This window comes from Propithecus coquereli, unplaced genomic scaffold (assembly GCF_000956105.1).
Source record: "Propithecus coquereli isolate 6110/MARCELLA unplaced genomic scaffold, Pcoq_1.0 Scaffold12, whole genome shotgun sequence".
In the NCBI taxonomy this organism is placed as follows: Eukaryota; Metazoa; Chordata; class Mammalia; order Primates; family Indriidae; genus Propithecus; species Propithecus coquereli.
Window position 1 is genome coordinate 14418466 of NW_012136080.1, and position 10750 is coordinate 14429215.

The window sequence follows — 10750 nt, forward strand, 5'->3', positions numbered from 1 at the left end:
GTAATAAGCAAAGTATGAACGAGGTTCCAGGCATTTTACATGGTTTCTGCTGTGAGTGTGACCCCATCTGCCAGCCATCCCTAAGGAAGATGGCACATCTTTAGCCTGGAAAGAGGTAACAGCATTCTCATCACTTTGTGCCCCTCATGCTGGAGGACTCCTGTCCTTCTTTAAGGAGACTGAGTAGTAAGACTGGCACCAATAAGCCCAGAAGAATCCAAGGAGATCCTTGCATGGAAGGGGTCTAGGGACACCAAGGCCTGGCTGAAAGGAAGAACAGACCTACCGTCTCCTCCTGGGAGGCGATGAGCCTGGCTTGCTCCTGCAGCCGGGTGTGGAGGGCGCTGATCTGCCACTGGGACTGGGCAGCTGCCTTCCTCTGATCCTGAGACAGGGAGGCCTGGAGCCGCTCGTTCTCCTCCTGCAGCTGGTGGGCACAGGACAGTTGGTCAGTCACATTTCTGCAGGGACCTCTGAGTGCCCGGTGGTGGCAGGGCCAGCACTTGTAGGCAAAGGCTGGTCGAGGGTTTCACTTGAAGCAGGTAGAGGATTTCTAGACCTGGGCAGGTGGCTTTCTAACAAGACTAACTACCTTCCAGTTTGGGGACATTTTTGAGCTGTGCCTGGGAAGAAGTGAGACTGGAATGCAGAGATGGAAGGGCTCTCTGTCAGATGTAGTCACCCATTGAGGGATAGTCAAATAAATTGAGACCGTTCAAAAACCATCAAATGGATGTTTTTAGGTGAAAACAAGAGGTGAAGAAAATATGTTAACATGCTACCTCTGATGTAAGAGCAGAGATAAAACGAGACAATCTATTAATACTTTCATAAACTCTAGAAGAATATACAGGAAAGCAAGAAAATTCATTACCTGTGGGGTGGGTATTGGGGACAGGTAGCTGTGGATGAGTGGGAGGGAGATTTTACTCAGTGTAGCTTGGTATATTTTCCCTGTTCTTGGAGCAAATTTCTCATTTTAAAATGTTTCAAATAAAGTAAAAACCATCCATGTGAATTTTGGTGCATCCCTATACTGGAGTGGGAGCATCTAGGGCCAGACTCTAACCTCAGCCTTTTCATCTTCTGAGCTTCCCGCAGGCAGGACCTGGGGTACTTGTTAATCAGCTTCCTCCTCAACTTGCCTCCTCCGCAGGACATTTTTACAGAAGGTGTTTTCACTGCCCTGAGGCCACTGCTCCTGGTTCACCGGTCTCAGTATCTGAGTCCTTCCATTTGGACTCCCCCTGAACTATCACAGAGGTCCACAGTCACCTAGTTCTCTCCTAAGGTGGGGGGATTTCAAAGAAGAGCCCAAACACGAAGTGACCAGGTGATGCATCTGGGGCTTACAGCACAACTCCCTGGAGGCCTAAAGGGGCCACTGCAAAGAGGACCACAGAACAAAGGATGTGTTAGGTTCAGAAGAGGAGGTTGGAGGACCCTGGTCCTGGCTGGGGAGGATGCTGAGCAGGCAGCTGACCCCTTCTATGTACTGATGGGAGTCAGCAGCCAGGAACCCTTTCAGCACACAAAATTATCTGCCAACCAGTTCCAGGTGGGATGGGGAGAAGGAAGGGGAGATGCTGAATTAGGAGAGGAGGTCACAGGAAACTAAGTCCCCCCAGACGACCCGACAAGAGCTACCTCTCTCTTCTCGGCTACATGCTCTTCATGCAGTTCCTTTATTTTTCTCTTCCACTCAGTTTTCTGGAAAAGATTAAAAGCTTATCAAAAGGACCCCTGTAGGCATTAAAAACATATTATAAAGCTATAGGAATTAAAAAGCGCTGGCTTATGATTAGGCAGACAGAATAATGGAACAGAATAGAAAGCCCTGACAATGATGGAAAAAAATGGAAATTTAATCAATGGGAGGAGGGGGAGATGGATTATTGACTAAAGTCTTTGAACAAGTAGCTAGCTACCTGGAAAAACATACAAACTTGGATCCATATTTAATATCTTAAACCAAAATAAATTCTAGGTAGGGCAAAGAATTAAATATAAAAAATAAGGCCATAAAAGTACTAAAAGAAAATACAGAAATATTTTCTTTTTAAATCTCAGAATAAGGAAGACCATATAGAAAAGACTGATAATTGATAATTTTGACCATATAAATAATATAAACATGATTTATTTTTGCATGACCAACCCGTGATAAACAAAGTTGAAGGACCAATAGAAAACTGAGGAGAACAGCCACAACTAGAACAACAAAAAGCTGAGTTAATTTCCATACATTACACAAACTCACAGATTAGTAAGGAAAACATCAGTAATAGAAAAATAGGCAAAGAATGTAAACAGAGTTAGCAGAAAAAAGATTGGCTTTTTTATAATGTGGAACTTGTAAACATTAATCTTTGGAAATACTTTACTGCTAACAATACATGTTAAGCTCTTTCCCCACGGTCTTGGAGAGCAGAAACAGAAGCACAACACCATGTAATGACTGTGCCCATCGCCCTCCTTGCCATGGAATCGTCAGTGATCCAGACCATCTTACAACGGGACTGTAGTAAGATTCACCTGGTGGTGGCCAGAGCCACCTCCTACCAGCCTCTGAGCGCAGACTGTGCATAAGCCCTCCCAACTCCATCTGGTGACCTCGCATTGATAGCATTAAATCAGCCATGATGGGAGTATTCATACCACAGAAACTGGCAGATGCTACAAATCAAAGCAGTTTTAGTCCAGAGAGCTGGCTGCTAAACATTTACCATCACACCACTGGATCCATCCTAAATAGCTTCAAATCCAGGAGACTGTAACACTTTCTAAGAGTTGTTTTCAACTGGGTTAGAATCAAAATGGGAACCAAGATGTCAAAAAGAGACACAGCTGTACATGTTTTTGAAAAAGATCCCCGGCAAATCTACTATTGCACACATATCACCAGCCTCACCTGAGAACTCCACACTATGCTTTCATGTATCGGCGGAAGGTCTGAAAATACAGAAATTTGATGTCTTTCGACTCCCTAAATTCATACAGCAAAAGTGAGAGGACTTGTTGGCAGATAACACAGTCCTTGGCTTGCTCTGGGAAGAAAGGCCCAGAGCTTCAGCTCACCTGAATTTCCATCTTCTCTCTCAGGGCCTGCAGCTGCTGTGTCTGCCGGAGTCGCTCCTCGGACTCCTCATCCCGCAGCGATCCCAGGTTAGACTCCATCACACTGTGGGACTGCAGTGCCTGCAATTTCTGAAAAGGCAAGGGCAGGGATTTATTTGGATAAAGATCTAATCTGATGTTGTCTTTTATACCTTCAACAGTCTCAGAAGAGCACACCTTACCCCAACCATTAACCCCCAAGTTATCCTCACTAGACATCTACACCTGCCAACAGTCACATAAATCAGCATTCCCCTTGACTAGGGCTCTTTCGAGGGCTCAGGAGAAAAGTGAGTTCCATGGAAGAACGGTACAATTTCAATTTCACTTGAATTCTGCTGTACTCAAAATCCAGAGCTCGCCAGACTGCTGCTGCATTTCTTCCTTGGTCTGGAATAAGCGGAAGAGAACCAGACTCCAGGAGCCTATGGGAGGCTCTCAGGCACCCCAGGCCACTTGCTGAGTACTCCTGCCCCTCACCCCACAAAAAATCCTGGCTATCACCAGAAAGGGCTACCTTTGCACAGCTCAGAGCTGGTCACCAATACGTGGTGATTCCTGAGCTAGCAAGTATGTGACCTGAAGGAAAAGGCATGGAAAATTGAATCAAAGAGAGGATGCCTTCCACCGATCTACGGTTATTTTATAAAATCATGATTATGGTAACAAAAGTAACATATTTTCATCTGTATTATTGTATAAAACTCATTAGCCCTATAAAAGCTTTAAGGTACTGCAGGTTTACCATGGTATCATTCCTGCTAACTCTTCTCAATTACTATTTAAGCAATACTGGGTCCAAATGTTAACCATTTCTAAACTCGCCGAATATTTTTGTACAGTTGAATGCTTTATCAGATGTATGCACAACTCTGGGTTTCTGATGTATCACTTCTGACCTCCACACTGCTGTTTGTGACACACCATAGAGCTGGCTTTCTTGGCATTACAAACCTTCATGGTACTTTCCTTTCGATTAGAGACTCCTTTGGAATCTCAATTTAGCCAATATATAATCTAAAGTTCTCTCTTCGGTCGGGCAATTTAGCCAAAGTAAGCTCTCAGACTTCTGTATCAGGGAAAAAGTTTTGAGGAGAAATATTTTCAAAATTTTTTTTACCACTCACTGGCCCTCCTAACATCAAGGAGAATCTTTTCCTGTGTTTTGAAAATGGACTGACTGCCTTACAGTGTTTTTCACAGCATTCTAAATGGAACCCTACTTGTTTTTCCTCCTAGAATTTTAAAAAATAAATTAGCAAAATAATTATCCAACTACACTGAGAATTTTGTATCCAGTTTGGCTCCTATACTTTAATAAAAGTAAAATAAAAAAATATTGAGAGGAAACAGGGATGAGACACACAAACACAAAAATACAACATAAGTAATCCTATCCAGGAAAGACCAAAAAAAAAAAAAAGTTAAGCTATTCCAGTTTAGGAAAATATGACGAGTTAAAAAGGAAACCATGGATGGTAAAGATTATGTCCTCCGTTACCAAAACTCAGAATTTCCTAACCAAAAGTAAACCTTTGATCCTTGATGAGGTGGTTTCTGAACAACTTCAGATTAATACCTATGTATCAAATGCCTAGTCAGCTAAGCACCACGTCAAGGGGAGTGTGAGAGTCAATTCACTTTCAAAAACAAGATTAAGGAGAACCAATGAGAGGTAAATACATTTTAAAAATATTTTTCCTCAAAACTTTTTCCTTGAAAGTTTTAGTCATACAGGTTTATATGGGAAGATCTAGTCCAGGGATAACTGTAATAAGGTTTTCCAGCATAAATTTGATTGTATATCCAGTAGAAGAACAGGAGCTCTGGAGTTTGAAGAGCTAGGTTCAAATCCCAGCTCCATCTCTTCCTAGCTGAGTGATCTTGGGCAAGTTACATGACTTCAATTTCTTCATCTGTAAAGAAGAAATGCTAGTAGCATTTTTTATTCAAAAGAACTTTAAAAAAGAAATTAATAAACTAATGATGCACCTACTTTGAGAACGTTACGGATATTTGATTGTTATGAGGAATGAAAGTTAATGTATATTAAGTACAAGGGCTATAAAATAGTAAATACAAGTCAATAAATGTTAGCTATTGTGTGTAACCTCCACAGATCCCAGCAGAGTATCTGGCATGTAGCCACTACTCAGAGAATATCTGCAGGGAGGAAAATGCATTCATTTAAATTTTGCCACATTTCTTGTCCAGCGATGAAAGCCCTTTGCAAAATTAAGGATAATATCTAGAGTAATATTATGGATATTTTACTATATAACAGATAATGTTAAGTACTGTATATGTATCAATTTAACTCTTTCAGCAACCTATCTTACAGAAAAGAAACTGAGGCACAGGGAGGTTAAGTAACTCGCCTGAGGTCACACAGCCAGTATGTGACAGAGCAGTTGACTCAAACAGGCACTGGCTTCTGATATCTGGCTTTACAGCATATTAGCCCCCAGCAGATGAAATAAAACTACTAAAAACTAAGAAATTAATTCTGAAAACAAATAAGCAGATTTTCAGCAAAAGAACTTTGAGAAACCTTTTATGTTGGGTACCTCTTCTAGTGTAGAGTTCTGGTTGGCAACACTTTTAAATTCATCCCAAAATAACCTTTTTAGCTTGTCTATTTCCCCATAAAGCTTGATGTGCTCTTTTTCTTTCCATTCATCAAATTCTCTCTTAGCTTCTATTTCCCTCTGATGAGTGATCTCTGCTTCCTACAACGAAAAGCAAGAACAACATAATCATTAATTCCACATCATAGCAAGTATTTGCTAAGAACCTGCTAGGGCTCCTTGTCCATGCAAGTCACTATGGAGACCCAAAGAATATTTGTCCCACAGTCCCCACTGTTTGGACTTGGAGTGGACCAGTATAAGCCAGTCATCTCTGAATTGTAAAGTTCCTTGAGAACAGGAACTTGTCATCTCTTTCTTTATACAGACATACCTCAGGGATATTGTGAGCTCTATTCCAGACCACCCCAATAAAGCAAATATTACAATAAAGCAATTATCACAATTAAGCAAGTCACATGAATTTTTTTTGCTTCCCAGTACATGTGAAAGTTATGTTTATACTATACTGTAGTCTATTAAGTGTGCAATAGCGTGTCTAAAAAAACGTGTAGTAGCATGTCTAAAATACTTTACTGCTAAAAAATGCTAATGATCATATGAACCTCAACAAATCATAATCTTTTTCCTGGTGGAGGGTCTTGCCTTGATGTTGATGGGTGCTGATGATTGATCAGGGTGGTGGCTGCTGAAGGCTGGGTGGCTGTGGCAATTTCTTCAAATCAGACAACAATGAAGTTTGCCACATCGATTGACTCTTTCTTTTGTGAAAGATATCTCCGAAGCATGTGATGCTGTTCCATAGCATTTTACCCACAGTAGAATGTCTTTCAAAATTGGTGTCAGGCTGGGCGAGGTGGCTTACACCTAAAATCCTAGCACTATGGGAGGCCAAGGTGGGAGGATCACTCGAGGCTAGAAGTTCAAGCCAGTCTGGGCAATATAGAAAGACCTCATCTCTACAAAAAATTAGCCGGGTGGCACACACCTATAGTCCCAGCTACTCAGGAGGCTGAGGCAGAAGGAGCCCTTGAGCCCAGAAGTTTGAGGTTGTAGGGAGCTATGATGACATTAGTGCACTCCAGTGGCTGGCAACGGAGTGAGATCCTGTCTCAACAAAAAACAAAAAACAAAATTGGAGTCAGTCCTCTCAAGCTCTGCTGCTGCTTTATCAACTAAGTTCATGGAATATTCTAAATCCTTTGTTGTCATTTCAACAATGTTCACAGCATCTACACTAGGAGTAGATTCCATCCTAAGAAACCATTTTCTTTGCTCATCCAAAGAAACTTAATGGTTGCTCCTCAACCATTACAGTTTGATCATGAGATTGCAGCAATTCAATCACATCTTCAGGCTCCACTTCTAATTCTAGTTCTCCTGCTAGTAATATTTCCACCATATCTGCAATTACTTCCTCTACTGAAGTTTTGAAGTCATCCATGAGGGCTGGAATCAATTTCTTCCAAACTCCTGTTAGTGTTGACATTTGGACCTCCTCCCATGAATCATGTTCTTAATGGCATCCAGTACAGTGAATCCTTTTCAGAAGGTTTTCAATTTACTTTGTCCAGATCCGTCAGAGGAATCACTATATATGGCAGCTGTAACCTTACAAAATGTATTTCTTAAATAATAAGACTTGAAAGTCAAAATTTCTCCTTGATTCATGGGATGCAGAATGGGTATTGTGTTAGCAGGCATGAAAACAACATGATCTCCTTGTATATCAGAGTTCTTGGGTGACTAGGTATATTGCCAATGAGCAATAATATTTTGAAAGGAATCATTTTTTTTGAGCAGTAGGTCTCAATGGTGGGCTTAAAATATTCAGTAAACCATGCTATAAACAGATGTGCTGTAAATGGATGTGCTGTCATCCACACTTTGTTGTTCCCTTTATAGAGCACAAGCAGAGTAAACATAATTCTTAAGGGCCATAAGATTGTCAGAATGGTAAATGAGCATTAGCAACTTAGCAGCTGCAACAGCCCTTAACAAGACAGTCGGCCTGTCCTTTGAAGCCTTGAAGCCAGGCATGAACTTCTCTTCCCTAGCTATGAAAGTCCTAGATGGCATCTTCTTCCAATAGAAGGCTGTTTCATCTACATTGAAAATCTGCTAAGTGTAGCCACCTTCATCAATAATCCTAGCTAGATCTTTTGGATAACTTGGTGCAGCTTCTACATCAGCACTTGCTGCTTCACCTTGTACTTTTATGTTATAGAGATGGCATCTTCTCTTAAACTTCATGAACCAACCTCTGCCAGCTTCCAACTTTTCTTCTGCAGCTTCCTCACCTCTCTCAGCCTTCATAGAAGTGAAGAGAGTTAGGGCCTTGCTCTGGACTAGGCTTTGGCTTAAGGGAATGTTGTAGCTGGTTTGATCTACATAGACCACTTAAACTGTCTCCATATCAGCAATAAGACTGTTTCACTTTCTTATCATTCATGTGTTCATTGGAGTAGCACTTTTAAATTCCTTCCTTCAAGAACTTTTCCTGGCTGGGTGCAGTGGCTGGTGCCTATGATCCCAGCACTTTGGGAAGCTGCAGTGGGAGGATTGCTTGAGCCCAGGAGTTTGAGACCAGCCTGGGCAACACAGCGAGACCCCATCTCTAAAAAAAAAAAAGAGAAGAAGAACTTTTCCTTTGCATTCACAAGTTGCCTGTTTGACACAAGAGGCCTGGCTTTCGGCCTATCTCAGCTTTCAACATGCCTTCCTCATTAAGCTTAATCACGTCTACCTTTTGATTTAAAGTAAGAGACACGTGAATCCTTCTTTCGCTTAAACACTTAGAGACTATTATATAGGGTTATTAGGCCCCATTTCAATACTGTTGCGTCATAGGGAATAGGGAGGTCCAAGGAGAGGGAGAGAGATGAAGAAATGGCACAATAGTCAGAACACACACAATATTTATGGATTAAGTTAGCCGTCTTATATGGGTATGACTTATAGTGCCCCAAAACAATTATAATAGTAACATCTAAGATAACTGATCACAGATCACCATAACAGATATAATAATAATGGAAAAGTCTGAAATATTGAGAGAATTACCAAAGTGTGACACAGAGACATAAAGTGAGCACATGCTGTTGGAAAAATGGTGCCACTCAACTTGCTGGATGTGTGGTTGCCACAAACCTTCAATTCCTAAACACAGTATTTGCGAAGCATAATAAAGCAAAACGCAATGAAACAAGGTACGCCTGTATTCCTCACGATGCCTGACATAGCTGGTGCTTGATAAATGCATGCTGAGGGGATAAGTGATGAATGAGTAAACAAAGGAATGAGCAGGGCAAATTTATATATTTTCATTCTACAAATATTTACTGAGCACTCCCTCTGGGCTGGGTTCTGGAACTTTCAGAATCAGATCCAGTCTTTGTCCTCAAAAAACTAACTAACAGTGTAGTAGAAAAAGTTAAAATTCAAGTTCAAATGTCCTCAGAGGGTGCTGACTAATGCAGGAAATGGCATGTCTCTGCTCTACCTTTGTGCACATAGCTCTAGCAAAAATAATTTGATTTTCCTTTCCAGATTACCTAGAATCATTTGCCATGTCCAGGAAGGCACTACCTTAGCTCTGGCTCCCAGTTCTGGAAAACCAGCTAGAATTCTGGCCCCATGGGATTGATGTTCATCATGGGTCTCCTGGGCAGTTCGTGACCCGGGTCTCCCTAATGATTCCCCTCCACGCCCACCTGGAGCTGCCGCTGCCTCTCGGCCTCCCTCTGGGCTTCCAGCTGCCCTTGGGTCCACTTTAGCTTGGCCCGTAGCTCTTCTAACACCTCTTCCACTGGCTGATCCTGCTTCTTCTGTTTTCCTGTGGGGTCCATGCAAAGACAGGTGACCAGTTTAAGTCAAAAAATCAAGGGAGTGTAGTTTCTCACCTTTGCAATCAGTCACACCTTGGTCTGAGACCTGCATTTCCCCTTAGTACACTGACCTTGGCCAAAGGACATAAGCTCCCTGACCCTCTGTTTCCCCAAATGGCAAAATGGAGATAATAACAGCACCTAACTCAGCGGGTTATTATGAGGATAAAATGAGATAATGCGAAGTGCTTAGCATAGTGCTGGCACAACAGCTCAGTAAATGTGAACTATTATTGTATTGTCGCTTAAAATAAGTATTTTGACAGTACTGACACATGGAAATAAAAATGTAAAACTACTATAGTAACAAAAGCAGGATACCGAATACTGTGTATACACCAATTATTAACACAAAGAACATTTCTATGTATGCTGACAGTAATCAGAGAGGAATTTAAAATAATGAAAATAATTGTAGTTTTAAGTTTACTTTTTTCAATAATATAATTTAAATATGGTTTTAAACTTCAAATGAAAAAAGGGCAGCATGCGGTATGAAAGAATATTTTAACCAAGGTTAATTTAAGTGTATACTTTAAATTTTTAAGTTAAAACAAAGATTCCAAATGAACTATAAAAGAACATTCTAACTAAACCACATACTGATAAAACAAGGGTTAAGGATTAATGAAAAAGGCACCAAGAGTACTTGAACATTTGTTACTTTTTAAAGTATATTTAGTGATTATTAGATAGATGGTACTGTTATTAAAACTCTAAGCCTTTTCTTTGAAAAGAGATGTGGCTTTTCTCAGGTTGGACATTTTGGAAACAGGCAATTTTTAGATGCAGTAGAATTAATTTGGTTTAATAAAGTTATTTGAGGTGAGTGTGAAATAGGAGAGCTGGGCAGATGGGAAGCCAGCTACCTGAGAATAAAAAGTCATGAATATTAACGTAACAACAGCTACCTTAAGAACACATTTTCTCTCGTCTTACGCACGCAGCTGCAACAGCCCTTAACAAGACAGTCGGCCTGTCCTTTGAAGCCTTGAAGCCAGGCATGAACTTCTCTTCCCTAGCTATGAAAGTCTTAGATGTCATCTTCTTCTTTCCATGGAAGGTTTCATCTACATTGAAAATCTGCTAAGTGTAGCCACCTTCATCAATAATCCTAGCTAGATCTTTTGGATAACTTGGTGCAGCTTCTACATCAGC

General features: G+C 41.0%; 1 protein-coding gene across 1 annotated transcript in view; it reads right to left on the minus strand.

The window, feature by feature from the left end:
* DZIP1L (DAZ interacting zinc finger protein 1-like) overlaps positions 1-10750 on the minus strand; it is a 41100-nt gene that overhangs the window by 15792 nt on the left and 14558 nt on the right. The window contains exons 4-8 of the mRNA XM_012663863.1: positions 9419-9540; positions 5685-5846; positions 3079-3207; positions 1648-1710; positions 287-427 (exon numbers count right to left, since the gene is read on the minus strand). Of these exons, the coding sequence (XP_012519317.1) occupies positions 287-427; positions 1648-1710; positions 3079-3207; positions 5685-5846; positions 9419-9540 (617 nt within the window). The remainder of the gene's footprint in view (positions 1-286; positions 428-1647; positions 1711-3078; positions 3208-5684; positions 5847-9418; positions 9541-10750) is intronic.